The sequence below is a fragment of the Giraffa tippelskirchi genome, chromosome 4 (genome assembly GCF_054371585.1).
Source record: "Giraffa tippelskirchi isolate mGirTip1 chromosome 4, T2T-mGirTip1v1.2.pri, whole genome shotgun sequence".
Lineage (NCBI taxonomy): Eukaryota > Metazoa > Chordata > Mammalia > Artiodactyla > Giraffidae > Giraffa > Giraffa tippelskirchi.
In genome coordinates this window covers 8571876-8586731 of record NC_137278.1, presented here as the reverse complement: position 1 = coordinate 8586731, position 14856 = coordinate 8571876, and the positions used below count along the sequence as shown (strand labels likewise).

The 14856-nt window shown below is 56.6% G+C and overlaps 1 protein-coding gene across 1 annotated transcript in view; it reads right to left on the bottom strand.

Moving 5' to 3' along the window:
* The window catches only part of NIBAN2 (niban apoptosis regulator 2), a 53319-nt gene extending 38900 nt beyond the window's left edge, over positions 1-14419 (bottom strand). Inside the window, exon 1 of the mRNA XM_081587148.1 lies at positions 14183-14419. Coding sequence (XP_081443274.1) covers positions 14183-14237 — 55 coding nt within the window. The 5' untranslated portion in view covers positions 14238-14419. The remainder of the gene's footprint in view (positions 1-14182) is intronic.
* Positions 14420-14856: the final 437 nt, after the last annotated feature.

Here is a 14856-nt window from a genome sequence, read left to right as displayed (position 1 = left end):
GGCAAACCAAGCTGTCACCTAAGCTCGGATCCTCAGTTTCCTCTTCCGGCTGATTCTGTCAACTGATACAGCACCTGCACAGGGCCTGGGAAACTGGAGTTGAGCAGGCTCCTCCCTTGAGCCTGGGCAGTGAGGGGGGTGGCGGGTAAAGGGGAGGGGTGTCTGCAGTACTGTCACCTGGGGCAGGCACGTCACCCTGCTCCTGCGTCCCTCACGAGAACATCCCAGCCCCACAGAGGGACAGATCCCCCAGCACTTTGAAAAACGACCACCAAAATGCAGTGCCCGTGGAGGCGCTGCTGCCTTGGGCAGCAGGAACCATGGCAAAATCACCAGTTTCTGGAAAATTCCAGTTCCCTCAAATGCTGGCACTCTCTCAGCTCTGGGTCTCTGCAGAGATGACCCTCTGCCTATGACTCTCCTGCCTTCATCCCTTGGGTCTCACCTAGACACCTCCTCTCCTAACAAGCCTTCCCTGATCCTCCAAGTCTGGGTCACTGCTTCTCCCTGGGGTCCCAGAGAGGCCTTTACCCCACCCCTAAACTTGGCTAGGGTTCCATGCTGAGTCCTTCCTCCCAGAAACGGGTCTCCGTGAGGATGAGAAGCTGCCTCCCCAGCTCAAGCACCCCAAGACCTGCACATGACCTGGCACTGAGAACAGTGGTGGGATGGATGGATTAATCCCATGGAAATGATTAAGGCTGTCCAACAGAGCACTGTTTGCAACAGTGGAAAACAGAAACAACCCAAGTGTCCAGCAATAGGGGTTTGGCTGAGCAAGTTAAAAGGCAGGCTATTGGGTCCATAATGGAATGTTCTGGAGCCTTTCTACATGCTGCAAGGGGATAGCCTGGTGCAGAAAGACTCTGTGCTGGGGAATCAATCCACCACCACTGGCTTGAACCCCTTCCCCACCCCAATTCATTCATCCCCAGCTGCAGGTATGTCCCGGCTGGACACAGAGTTAACACTTGCTACTGTTCTTCCCCAGAGTAGCAGAAATAAAACCCTCTTTCTAAAGTCAAGCTAAGCAGTGTTGATGAGAAAGGTCTCCTTTCCCCTGATTCCCCTGCCAGGCTCTCAAGGCTGCACCAGGCGGGCTCCAGCCCCCTCTCTCCAGCTACAGTCCCCCTGCTCCCCTCCACAGACAGGCACCTGTCTGTACCCCGACTCTGGTCGCCAAAATCCAGCCTGTCCTTCAAGACCCAGCTTAACAACTCCCCATCCCCAGCACTTCCAGAACCTTCTCTACCCCCCACCCCCCCAGAACTTCCAGAACCTTCACTACACTCTCCCTTTCTCCAGGCCCACCTTGTGCTTTGCAACCACCCCATGGAGGTTCTCATTAGGCCAAGGTGGCTCTGATTCTGGAGTTAAGCCAAAGACTAAAATTTTCACCCAAAATACAGCCAACAGGGCTATTCTTTTTTATTTGATATATTAACCATGCAAAAGACAACAAGAGAAAAGGAAGAAAAAAATAAATAATTTTTTATTTGACATTTTTTATTTATTAACATTATCCTACCAGCACCCCCCCTACCAAATCTCTATTAACACGCTGATGAATTTCCTTTCATTTTTTTCCTACACCTGCACAGACATAGTATGTACTTGCAGACACCCGGCTCATCTTCACTTTCAATGGCCACATGTTACACCATTGAACATTACCTACTGATAGACATTGTTTTGAGCTTCCCTGGTGGCTCAGACAGTAAAGAATCTGCCTGCAATGCAGAAGACCTGGTTTGATCCCTACATTGGGAAAATCCCCTGAAGAAGGGAATAGCAACCCACTCCAGTATTCTCGCCTGGAGAATCCCAATGGACAGAGGAGCCTGGTGGGCTACAGTCCATGGGGTTGCAAAGAGTCGGACATGATGGAGTGACGAACACTTTCACTTTCTTTCAGAGATTGTTTCCCTCCTTTTCTTTTTTTTTCTGTTGTAACCCAGCTGTAATGTAACCATCTGGTTGCATTCAGGTAAATTCGGGGTGTAGACTGGCCAGGTGGGTTTCACTAGGGGCTTTCAGCCACCTTTCTGCCACTACTACCACTGGTGGTGGGGGATGGTGAGGACCACCCACCCCAGGCAGCCCTTCCCCACCCAGCCTATAGAAGCACCCAATGCCGGTGGTCATTGTCCTAAAACCCAGGTGACCACCAAAGCCCTGGGTGGGGTCAGTGGCAGGACCCCAGCCTGTCACAGTACCCGTCCTGGAAGGGTCCATCTTTCTGACCAGGAACTGAGACACCAAGAGGGGAAGGGACTTGAGTCACTTGAGGGACCCTGGGTGAGTCCCTGGGCCACCAGGGACAGGAGGGCAAATAACAGTTATTGCCAAGCCCTCAGACAAGCACCTCCAGGGCCCACGTGGGCGAGTTCTCTAGGAGCACGGTCATCTCATCACGATGCGCCCTCTGATAATTATTTAATTAATGGCTGGCTGGTAAGCACTTGTATGCTGCATCTCTCCAGCTGAGCCTTGAGCTCTAGGTGGGCAGGGCCTGGACGTGCTTGGTTCGGGTGCCAAGCATACAGTGGATCCTCAAGGGGTAAAGGTGTGCTCCAGTGCCGGTCAACAGTGAGACAGCAGGGGCACCAGGACCCAGGTGTCGCGTCCCCCACCTGTCACACTAGGGCTCAGTCCTGGAGGCCCAGAGCACAGAGTGGTCAGGAGCTGGGGGAGGGTCAGCCCATCCTACAGTGAGTCCCTGGGCCCTGCCTCTCCAGGCCTCATCCCTGGGGCTCAAGGACAAGAACAAAAGGCTCAAAGCCAGTGAGTCAGACGGAGAGGAATACACGGCCGGGAGGAAGGAAGCTGTGTGCACGGCCACACGTGCTCCAGGCCTGCGGTCTCAAACACGAGGTAGAAGGCAAACCCTCCTTCCAGATGGGCCGAGGGGAAGTCAGAACCAGCCAGGGCCCTGACCCTGCCCACGTCTGCCCCACCCTCCGAACCCACTCTCAGCACCCACCAGACCCTTCATCCAAATAACTTCAGGTCCAAAGAACATCTCATGCTTTAGGTGGAAACCTTGCAGGACACTTATTCATTCACTCACTGTTAAGCAATTAATTTAAACTAACAAATGTCAATAATAGCTATTGATTATTAAGCATTCACTATGCCCAGCACTGTGTTAAATATGCATAAACATAACTGATCAATGCACATAATGCAAATTATCCTTTATATTAAATCATAGCTAATAAGTGAAGTAGTAGTATCATTCCCATTTTACAGCTGGTGAAACCAAGGCATTGAGAGCTACAGTAACTGTTCTAGCAGCTGGTAGAGCCAGCTCTGTCCCGTGAGGCCACATTGTCCATCTCGTGGTACTCACATCACTAGCAAGAACCCTGGATCTCAGCTAGAGGGCCCAGGGAACAGCGCTCCTGGCTGTGGGCTTAGTCTGCGGGGCCTGCAGGGCCTCTCCGGGTCTAGAACTTGGCCCAGAGGGCCCTCCAGAGACTCTCATCCATCTTCTTCACTGAACCACGAGGGAAACTGAGGCCCAGGGCAGAGGCCATGCCCGCCGAACTCCCGTCCACAGCACTGGACTCTCAGAAGCCACAGCGGGGACTCAGGAAGAGGGGACGGGAGCAGAGGGGCTCTGCCCCCTCCTCATATGGGAAGTCTCCTGGGCCCCCACCCGGGGAGGCGGGATGTCCAGGCCCGACCGTAGCCCAGCCCCCTGCCAGCGGGGCAGGCCCCCAGAAGCAGTTCCTCCCAAATTCTGCCACCATCTCAACAGAAAAACAGGAAAGCTGAGCTGGGCAGCCAGCGACAGCCCGACCCAGAGTGGAGGTTTGTCTCCCAGGAGGAGCAGGCCGGCCTGAGAAAGTCACCCTGCTGCCGCCCCAAGAGGGGCCTTGCCTCCGGCCACAAGAGCTCAGGTCAGGGTGAGAGAACGGGCTCGCTGTGTTCAGTCACTTGGCACAAATCGCCCTGCGTGCCCCCTCCCCGCTCCTTGAGAGAGGGATCACCCCCATTTTAGAGAGGGGGTAACTGAGGCCCAGAGAGGAGAAGCGTCCTGCTAAAAGCTGCACAGAGAGCGAGACTGTGCGTCCCAGGGGGTCCGGCCTCTGCTCCTTCCTCTTCCTGGCAGCTTAAAATATGGCAGCGGGGGTGGAGGGGAAGGGAGCTTGGCTTTTTTTAATCCTCCACAACACCTCGCTGTCTGCGTGCGGACAGGCCTATCTGTGAGGCCCGCACAGGGCCGCTTCTCTCACAGAGGGCTTGTTTGTTTACTCTGTGTTCAAAATTATAACCTTTGCGGCCCCACCCAGGGCCCGGCGCTCCTTCCTGACTAGTCTTTGCTGTCTGGGGCGTCCAGGCATGGAAAGGGCCCCAGGTTCCCGTTCCTGGTCTACCACCTCTGAGACCCTGGGAATGTCTCTATCCTCCTTCCAGGCCTCAGTTTACTCAGTTACGAAAACCGAGGAGGGGACGGGTCGGATGACCACAAAAGGGCCTTCCTGGCTAGGAGGGAGGAGGGACGGGCCAGAGAAAGGAGAGTGGCCACGGCCCGTCGGCAAGCTCCGAGCTTGGGCAAGTGGGAAGCTATGGCCGGAGCAGCCCAGACCACAAGCAAACCACAAGCACCCCTTCCACGCTAACCGTGGCTCCGCAGCCCAGCGGAGCCAAGACTCCCCAAAGCTTCAGTCCTGTTTCTCTTTTCTCCCCCTTTTCACCCCCACCTCCAGGGAACACTTCCAAAAACACAAACAAAAAAGCAAAACCTAAAATGGAAACAGAAGTGCGGCTGTCAGCCCACTACCCTCTGGAGGTCCCATCACACCTGAATTCCCAGGCAGGCAAAGGACACCGCTCCTCCCCAAGGACTCAGCCAAAAGGGAGCTGCCATGTACCCAGCGGGTTCCACATGCCAGGAACAACTGCCTCCCAGAATCGTCGCAGGGATCACCTTCCCATTTTATGAAGGGGGACCAGCCCAAGGCCACAGGGTTTTCGGGGGCAGAAGCCAGTTGCCTCCTTGTCAAGGCTGGACACGTTGCCTCTTGAGTTGGGCTGACCAAAGTTTAAAACCAACATGCACTTTGGAAACATAAAGGCCCACTGTCTTTGTAACACAAACCACACTGCCTTCAGCTTGATGGAAGCTTCTTGGATGGCATGAGGCCCATGAGATCAGGGTTCGTGTCCCTGCTTCATCCCTTCTACCCAGCACAAGGCAGTTCTCAGAGAAGGCACGTCCCTCCACAGGACTGGGCACCTGCCTTCAACACAGCCCAAGGCCCATAGGCTCCCACGAGGTCAGAGCCAGGAAGCCACTAGAGACTGTGCTCGTGCCCCACTGCACAGATTGGCAAAGGGAGGGCCAGACGGGACTTGCCAAAGGTCACCTGGCACCAGCACTCAGGCCCTCGCCTCCCAGACTGCACCTGCAAATGGCTCCTGGCAGGTGGGAAGGATTAGAGGCGGGTTAAGTACAAGAGGGTGAGTAGCTTCAGGCCCAAGGGACTCCTGTTCTAGAAGATTCTGGCTTAACAAACTTGGCTGGACACAAAACAGCTCCATTCGGCGTGGGGCATGGGAAGAAGGGACAGCAGCTGTGGCCGGCGTGGCCACAGATGTGTGGGTGTAGAAGTGGGGTTCACACTTCCTGAACCACAATTCATTCTTTCTTTTTTAATCTTTTTAAAAAATGTATTTATGTATATTTATGCACCGGGTCTTAGTTACAGGACATGGGATCTTCAATCCTCATTGCAGCAGCATGTGGCCTCTTTAGTTGTGGCACGTGGGATCCAGTTCCCTGACCTGGGATCAAACCTGGACCCCCTGCATCGCGAGTGCGGAGTCTTAGTCACTGGACCTCCAGGGAAGTCCCCAAACCACAATTCACTCCTCCTCTGCTCCTCCTGGGTGCCTGGTTACCCACTGGAGTCCCTGGCACTGCATGTGGACCCTGCACCCAGCGCCCTGGCTCACGCCCTGCACTTTTGATCCCTGAGAGGAGGGACTCCCTCCTATCACAGACGATACACAACAGGAAGAATTGGTGACAACAGGACATCATCCCATTGATGCCTCACAACAATCTAGCACGTCTAGGCTACCATAGGCTCACTTTACAGATAAGGAACCTGAGGCCCAGAGAAGGGAAGTCACCTGCCAAATGACAGAGCCACTGAGACAAGATCTCAAAGTCAGGTCCTCAGAATCCAGGCCCAGCCCTCTTCCCACTCTGCCCCTGGAAGAAAAGGTTCTCATACTCAGAGCTGCTGGCGAAGGGAGTGAGTCTCCCGTCATCCGGGGAATGATAAGCGGGGTTGCATGACCACTGATTACCTCAATAAAACCTATGTGCTCAGTCACTTCAGTTGTGTCCGACTCTTTATGACGCTATGGACTGTAGCCTGCCAGGCTCCTCTGTCCATGGGATTCTCCAGGTAAGAATACTGGAGTGGGTTGCCACGCCCTTCTCCAGGGGATCCTTCCGACCAACGGATCAAACCTGAGTCTACTGCATCTCCTGCACTGTAGGCAGATTCTTTACTGCTGAGCCACTGGGGAAGCCCAGAACAAATTGATGGGGTCCATCAATCCCACGGGACCAAGAACTGGCACCAGGTCTTCCCAACCTCACACATGACCATCACCAAGGCCTGGTTGCCCCATGACCCCATATATACACACACAGAGACAAATACACACACACACACACGTACCCTGACTGTACCCCATCCATACTGGTTCAGACCCCTCTCACCACTGGGCTCTCCTCCTCCTCTCACCCACACTCCTAGGCCTCCCCAGGACACTCAGGACAAGGTTCCCTCTTCTTTAAGGCCAGCCCCTGTGGCTCCCTCCTCTTCACCCCATCCCTCCTCACCCACTGGACCAGTCACCCCTCACACTTTCCCACTGAAGATCTGCCTCCCTGAGGACACCCCTCACCCTGCAGAGGGGCAGCCAGGCAAGCAGTGCCACATGGGCAGGGGCCGTGGAAGAGTTTGGGAATCAGTATGCCCCTGGTGTCCAGCACAGTGCCTGGCACACAGTAGGAGATCAATAACTATTGAGTGAATGAATAAAAGAATGACCAAGTGTGTCTGGGGCCAGAGCCCATCGCAGAACCTGCAGGGTCTCACAGACACACAGACGGGGACCCTCTCCTTCAACTTCTAACATCCAAACCCAAGCAGCCCTGCCTTTAGGAGGCATCTCAAGACCACAAGGAAAGGATTTTCAGAGGCAGAGAATGCCCATAAGTAGATACTGGTCTTGGGGTCACAGATGGAGAGAAAAGGCACAGAGCAAGGCAGAGCCATTGGTCAGAGTCGTAAGAGCGATCAGTCAACAGAAACCCAGATCAAGCAAATAAATCTGGACACACGGCCAGGCGAGGGGGGCATTTTCCCATCTGTCTTTTGCCTGTTTATTCTCTGGGCCCTGCCCACCATCGGGCACAGAGCAGGCAACGCTGTTGACTGACTCTGCTGTGTCAGCACAGCCTGTCTCAGTCCTCCAGCCCCAGGTGCCGACTGACCGCTGCAGCTGTTCAGGGCCAGAGTCTGGGGGCTCCTCAACCTGGGGTGTGCCAACTTCCTGGAGCACATGGCAGGGGCCTGGGGGCCTGAGGCTGCAGGACAGACCTGGCCCGTGTCTGTCCAGGAAGTGCCAGTCATCAGAGCTACCACGTGCTGTGTTCTCATGGCTCACCAGCCCCGGGCTGCACTGGGCAGGGGTTGTCACTCTTGATTCTACACCCCGAGAAACCCACACTGTCAACCCCTTTTACAAAAGGGAGACATGGAGGCTCAGAGAGGGTGGCCGACCTGCCATTAGGTGGCAAAGCTCGGGCTCGAGCCCAAGCAGCCTGCCTGCACAGCCTTGCCCAGGATTCCCTGCTTCTTTCTGTCTTACCATCCGCTGTGTTACCAGGTAGGTCCCTCCACCCAAGCACATCTACACTATACGCTGAGATGGTTCCCGGGGTGGGGGTGGAACCAGGGGCCCTGGAGAGATGGGCACTTCCTGTTCTTCCAGTTTGAAAACTCGGTGTGATCAGAAAGATTTCGTGACTCAGGCCCCAAGATCCGACCGGGAAGCGGGGTCACGGCTCTGCTCCACCCTCGGAGAGTGTGAAACCTCCATCTTTGCTTCCAACGCTGCCTTCAGAAAACCCTTCTTCCGCAGTCAGGGAAGTGGGTGGGGGCGGGGCAGGGGAAGGAAAAGCAGCTGAGGAATTTCTGCGACCGCAGAAGGATGCTGCGAGGAGGAGACCCGGGCTGGAGTGAGTCATGAGCTCGGTCTGCGGAGGAGGAGGAGGAGGGGGCGCCGGCAGGAGCACAGGACTGGCCAAAGACGGACTTGAGTCTGGCTGAGTAATGACCGGAGGGGGGCCTCTGACACATGCCGCCTTCCCACTCGGCTCCTCCCTTCCCAGCCCCCTTCTCCCGACCGCCTCTCTCTGGGCCCTTTTCCACGCTGTCTCCCTGGCTACTGACTTGCTCTGTCCCTGTGCTCCCAACCACGGCCAGTAAGATGCTGGGAAGGGAGAGGGTGCAGATTCAAAGAGACAAAGGAAGGCTTGGCACAGAATAAGTGCTCAGTTAAACAAGGGCTGAGCGGACAGGTTAGGAGCGGCCCCTCCTTCCTCTATCTTCTCATCCTCTGGCAGGAGACAAATCAATGGACTGCCCTCAAGAGAAGCAGCAGGACATATATGGTCGGTCACACCCAGATGCCATGGACATCAGTCAGTGTCTGCACCCCCCCTCAGTTCACCAGCAGCCCCTTTGAGCCCACTCCCAAGGAAAGATGCTTAGAGGCGTCAGGGGGCTCCCGGGAATGTACCTCCCTTGAAATGCCCAGGCTGGTGGGAGCAGGCTGGGGGCTGGGGTAGGGGAGGGCAAATGGATGAATCTCTCTTCAGCAGGGAAGCTGACCGGAGCAGGAAAGGAGACAAACACAGTGACTCAGTTTGCCCCTGAAAACCACCTATTTGGTCACTGGGGAGCCTGGCAATGTCCTGCCTTAGGGGAAAAGGCTAAGAAAAACGGCTGCACAGATGGCCTTGGGCGGAACAAGATGGAGCTTTGGGGAATGCTTCCAGGGAGGTTCTGATGACCTGGGAGAGATGTTTATCATATGGCATTTAGCGCAAGGAGCAAGGCACAAATTGAGTCAGTCACAGTCTCAGCAGTGTGTAACAATAAGCACAGAAGGGAAATACCACTAAAGAATGAATTCTTGCAGGATGGTGGGGACTGATACTCCTAGTTTTGTCTCTCAACCTCATTCCTCAGGCGGCAGGGAGGGAGGCCCACGGCCCAGTTTGGGTCCAGAAAGGCTCTTTGGCAGCGTGTGTGGGAAGGATGGAGGGTGAGGTGGGAGGCAGCTCTGAGCAGGCGAGGCGGGAGCTCAGGCCCCAGCGGTGGGAAAGGAACAGAGTGGAGGCTGGGGGGAGGGGGGAGGGCAGGGTCAACGCCAACAAAAGCACATTATGTAAGACGACACAAGAGCAGGGCAGAATCTCCCCAGACGCCTCACCTCCAGGGGCTGACCCAGACCTAAGCTAAGGGCAGCAGCTGAGGCCAGCCGGGAGGGGGTGGCGGGGTGGGGGGGTGCACTGCTTCCCGCCGGCCTGGTGGTCTCCCGGCAAAGCCCGGAGCAGCATCGAGGACGCCACACACCTAGACAGGCGCAGCCAAACACAGACACCTCCACCCCTAAACTCCTGGGATGCACAACCACGGCCCAGGGAGGAAAGGCAGGCTTTTCAAATCAGTGCAGAAAACAAACAAAAAAAAACATATTCATTACTTTGTTCAATAAATTAAAAAGATACCCCTTTTCTCATATCTGATGGTCTAAAAGGGTGATAATCCTTGGGACTGAAGTACCATGTGCTGTCAGGAGGGAGCCTTTTCAGAGGCTCTGCGTCAATCCATCAAAACATGACCCAGGCGTTTTCGTTTTGAGACCACTCTGATAGGGGAACCTGGCTCAGGATGCGTGCAAGGCAGTTGGGGCAGCACCATGGTTACTAGCAAAACACTGGAAACAACCCCACGTGGGTTGACAGGGGTCTGGGTAAGTAAACCGCGCCATGCACAAAAGGAAACCCACCATCAGAAGGAGGAGGCAGGCTCGTGTTCTGACGTGGAAAGATGCTCACAATATACTGAGGGGGGAAAAGAGTCAAACCACAGAAATATTACCATGGGACCTCTTTTTGTAAACAGAGCTAAATGTGTATGTACACAGCCATGGGCGTTTGGGGACCCAGACACACCAATCTGGAGGGGTTTCTTCTGGGGAGAGGGATTGAAGGTGGAGGAGCTCTCATTTTTTTCATTTCCCCACTCCCAAATTGTCTGTGTGTGCCTTACCTTTGCAATCACGCAATTCAAGCAGTGGTTGCCTAGAATTGGGAAGGATTGGGGGAGAAACGGGGGAGGGGGGAGGAGGGAAGACTCATGGCTGGAGAGTTTCTTTCATGGGTGACCTAAGGTCCTGAATTGATTGTGGGGATGGTTGCCCGACTCTGTGAGTATACAGAAAACCATTGACTGGTCCACTTCCAGTGGGCGAACTGGCTGGCAGGTGAATTGCGTTTCAATAAAGTTGCTATTTAATAAAAGAATTAGCAACGGGAAAGGTGAAGCCGGCAGAAGGGAGGCGGGCAGGCACTGGCAAACTTGGGCAGGAGCGCTCTCAGGTGATAAACCTCAGGGCACTGTGTGTATGTAGGCAGTGAGGGGGAGGTAGTTCTTTGACCCCCACAATTTTATCCTGGTCAACAGAATTTCCAGAGCAACAATCGAGTCCTTTAAGGCCATCCTTGAGGCAGAAGCCCCCCTCCCATCCCCCACTATTCCACGCCAGGCAGGGCTAGGTTTCCTGCCATGAAAGCAGCACCCAACCCCCTACTTGTATACCTTGAGCAACAGTGAGCTCACTCCCTCACCTGCCCCATCTTGGTTCATTTGGCTCAGACCATATGCAAAGAACCTCTCTTACAGCACTGACAGGAGCCACCAGCACGCCCACACTTGTCCTGGCCTCTGCACCAGGTAGAAGCCATGAGCTGGCCTAACCCCCATGTCTTCACGTCCTAGTTCCTTCCTTGTCATATGGGTCCCCCATCACTCACTGCCCTCTGGACCCACTCCAGAGAACCCATGTCCATCTCACACATATGCCAATGCAAAAGGCAATCACGGGTTCCCAAAACCCAAGTGGATTCTTACATCCAGGAAACCAGCACCAACCCTGACCCCAGACCCTGGACAGACCCTGAACAAGCCCTTAACCACAGATATAACTGCTCCCTTTAAACTCAAACACTGGACCCCTTTCAGGAACAGAGAATAAAGAACCATCTCAACAACAAAGGCAGATGTTTGCTAAGCATTTACTGTGTCCCAAGCACTGTGCTAAGTTTCAGACCTGCATGATGTCATTATTCCCATTTTACAGATAAGAAAATTGAGATTCAGACACGGAGACCCTGAGCTGGCTCAAGTCTGAGGTATGTGGGAAACATTGCAGGTGGTTCAGAGGAGAAGCAGGCAGCAGAGGATGAGATGGTTGGATGGCATCACCGACTCAATGGACACGAGTTTGAGCAAACTCCAGGAGACAGTGAAGGACAGGGAAGCCTGCAATCCATGGGGTGGCAAAGAGTCAAACATGATTTAGCGACTGAACAACAACAAGGCCCTCAGAGCCGGAAGCGACTTTGGCCCTCAGGAAGCATACTGGTTCGGTTACAGCGGGAAACTGAGACCCCGAGAGAGTAAGTGAGTGGCTGCCTGAGGTTACACAGGCCTCCTGGCTCCCTAGCCAAGGTTCTTCCTCCGTGAAAACTCCCCTATGAACGAAGGAGAGGCTCATCCTGCCACCAGCCACACGGGGCCGCCGGTGTGAGAACAAGCCCCTGCTTGCCAGGAGATTTGAAATGCCAGGATGAAAGGTGCCGTGACAGCAAAAAAAAAAAAAAAAAAAAAAAACGGCACCATGGGCAGGAGTGCGCCTGACCCCTGCCAGGACTTGCAGGCTGGCACTCACCTGCTCGGGGTGGGCACGGAGCCCCAGGAGCCACCGGCCAAGACACAGAACCTGAACAGCAACGGAGCCTCGGAAGTCAGAGCACAGCTGACTTCTCTACAGGGCAGCCCTGGGCCGGAGGGGGAGGGCTCTGGAATTTTAATTGTCCTGCAGGAAAGTGCCCAGCTGCCCTGGCTGCTCCGTGGGAGGGGTGAGGAGGATGCGACAATCTCCCCAGAGATTTCCCAGGCAGCCCCCTCCCGTGGGAGGGGGGCTGGAGGCTTGCTGGCTGCCTCCCCTCCGACCCAGTACTGGAGGAGCCCCCTCAGGTGAGCCTGGACCAGGAATTTGAGGCATCTGAAGAGGGCTATTAATAGCACTGAAGTTTTGAGAAGAAAGAGGCCAGCAGGCTCTGAGTGGGCCCAGCCCTCTTCCACCCAGCCTGGTATCCACAAAGCAAACCCAAGCCTGCCCAGAAGAGGACACTTCACCTTTTGTGGCCTCCGTCTCCTCCCCTTCAAGGTGGCAGTTCTTAGCCCAGGAGGCAGGAAGAGGGGGAGAGCCAGAGCTGGGTGTGTGGGGGGGAGGGAAACGCCCCCCCCCAAGAAGGCTCAGCACACCCCACCCAGGCGGGGGTGAGGGGGCCCCAAGAGGAGGTCGTGAATGGATGGACTGTTACAGAGCCCCAGGAGGCTGCCACCGACAGGGAGGGGACAGGAAGACTCCGCCCCAGCCTTCCTCCTCCCAGAGTCCAGGCCTGTCCTACAAACAAGTGTTCCAGGACTTAACTCCCTGTTGGTCTGATGCTGGAGAGGGTCTGACTCACTTCTACATCACCCTCACCGTTGGGCCAGCCCCAGGCCTGGCACAAAAGGGGATCTCCGGCCGTGGGCCCAGGACCCCAGTCACAGGACAAATCTTTGTGTCCAGCTAGGGTGGGAACACAGCACTGGGAGACCCCTGGTTCCTGTTCTCTGGGGGTCTGAGTGGGCAGAACACAGCTGCTGAAACTCTACAGGATGGCAGGACACATCATGATAAGTGCAGGCAGACACAGTGTGCTAGGTCTAACGGACAGAAAGAGGCAACTTCAGCCAAGAGCAACAGGCTCCCTTCTCATAGACTGCCCCCCACCATCATACATGGACCAGCATCCCACACACTGGGGTCTCCCCCATGCCAGAGCTGTGTTAAGTAAGCCATGTGAATTAGCTCACTTAAATCAATTAATAAGCAAGAAAGTATTCACCCCATTTCGAAGAGGGGGAAACTAAGGGGCCAGGACATTAGGAAACCCGTCCAAGAAATCCCAGATGGGAAACAAACGCTGGGATTCCCCCCTGGCAGCCTCCCCCAGAACTGAGTTTCCCAGGCAGCCTGAGGGTCTTACCCTGTTTCTCCATTCCTGGGGGTTGCGGAAGGAGGAGCCCAGGACCCTACAGCACTCCCTGTGCTTTCCCAGGAAGGAAGAGGGCAGCTGCCCCTCTGAGAAGCAGCCACTGTGCAGAGCTGGGAGCAGGCGCGGTTGAAGGAGGGGGCTGAGGAGACTGGACTCCGGCCTTAACCAGCCCCCTAAACAAGCTGCCCGCGGAAGCACCCAGCTGTGGCGGAGGCCAGGGATAGGGGTTCTGACCCACCCCTCCTGTGCACCCCATCTCTCCTAGGCCCACTCCCCAGGCTCAGGCTCAGACCCTGACAGGCCAGTCCCTTGGAAGCCTCGGCCACGTGTACTAGGTCTGGGGCCAGAGCAAGCTGGGGCCTGGGACAGTCAGGGAAGGTCAAGACACGCTGGCCGAGTGGGCCCGGACCGCTTCCGGGCAGAGATACCCAAGGTGAAGCGGGGAGGCTGCGACCCCCTTCCACAGCTCAGACTGCAGGAGTGTGTCCAGGAATCCAGAGACCCGGCGGCTCCCAGGGCTGGGTGGAAGTTCGAGTCCCCTCGGGAGGGGGAAGGGCGGGCTCAGAAGGAGCCAGGAAGGGGCACCCAGACGTAGGAGAAATAAGCTTGGACAACAGGTCTTGGCCCTGGGCCACTCCCGCCCTCACCGGGGCCTGACTCTCCGCAGACCCCAGCAGGCAGGCAGGGATGGGAGGCTTGGCCAGGGCTCCCCGCCGGACCCCCGAGCGCGCTGCGCGGCGCCAGACTCACCTGCGATGTGCTGACGCCGGGCGTCGTCCAGGTGCGTGGACAGCACGTCCCCCATAGTAAGGAAGAGCCTCGCGGCCCGATCCGGCCGCCGCCTGCCGCTGCCTGCGCTGCTCAGACAGGCGCCGCTGGCGCCATGGAGCCGGCCCGCCCTGCTCCCGCCGCCCCTGGCTGCGGCCTCTGCCCGGCTCGCGCTCCGGCTCCAGTAGCGTCGGTCCACTAGCTGGCCGCCTCCGCCTCGCGCCCCAGCCCGCGGCCCCGCCCCGCCCCGCCCCGCCCCGCCCCGCCCCGCCCCGCCCCACCACACCAGGCCACGCCCCCGGACTCGAGCCCCGCCCCCTTCTCGGTGGCTGGCGAGCGGGAGGGGCAGGGGGCCCGGGGATGCAAGGACCGCCTGCAAGACAGAAACAAAGAGGCGGTCGGAGAAAGCGAGGTCGAGGGGGGAGACGCAGAGCGGGGCGCACCGGACCGTGATCGAGACGAAGAAAGCGATGGCGCTGGTGGGGGGCGTCTGAAAGGACGGGGGTGCCTGCGGGGTTCCAGCCTGGGTGTCAACCACCCCTCCACCTTCCCCGACCCCCTTGGGAAGAGAGCCACACCGAGAAGGACGTGGAGGACCGGTAGGCGACGCCCAGGAGCACTCCTCCCGCCCCTGCTCCCCTGCCCCCAGCCCCGCC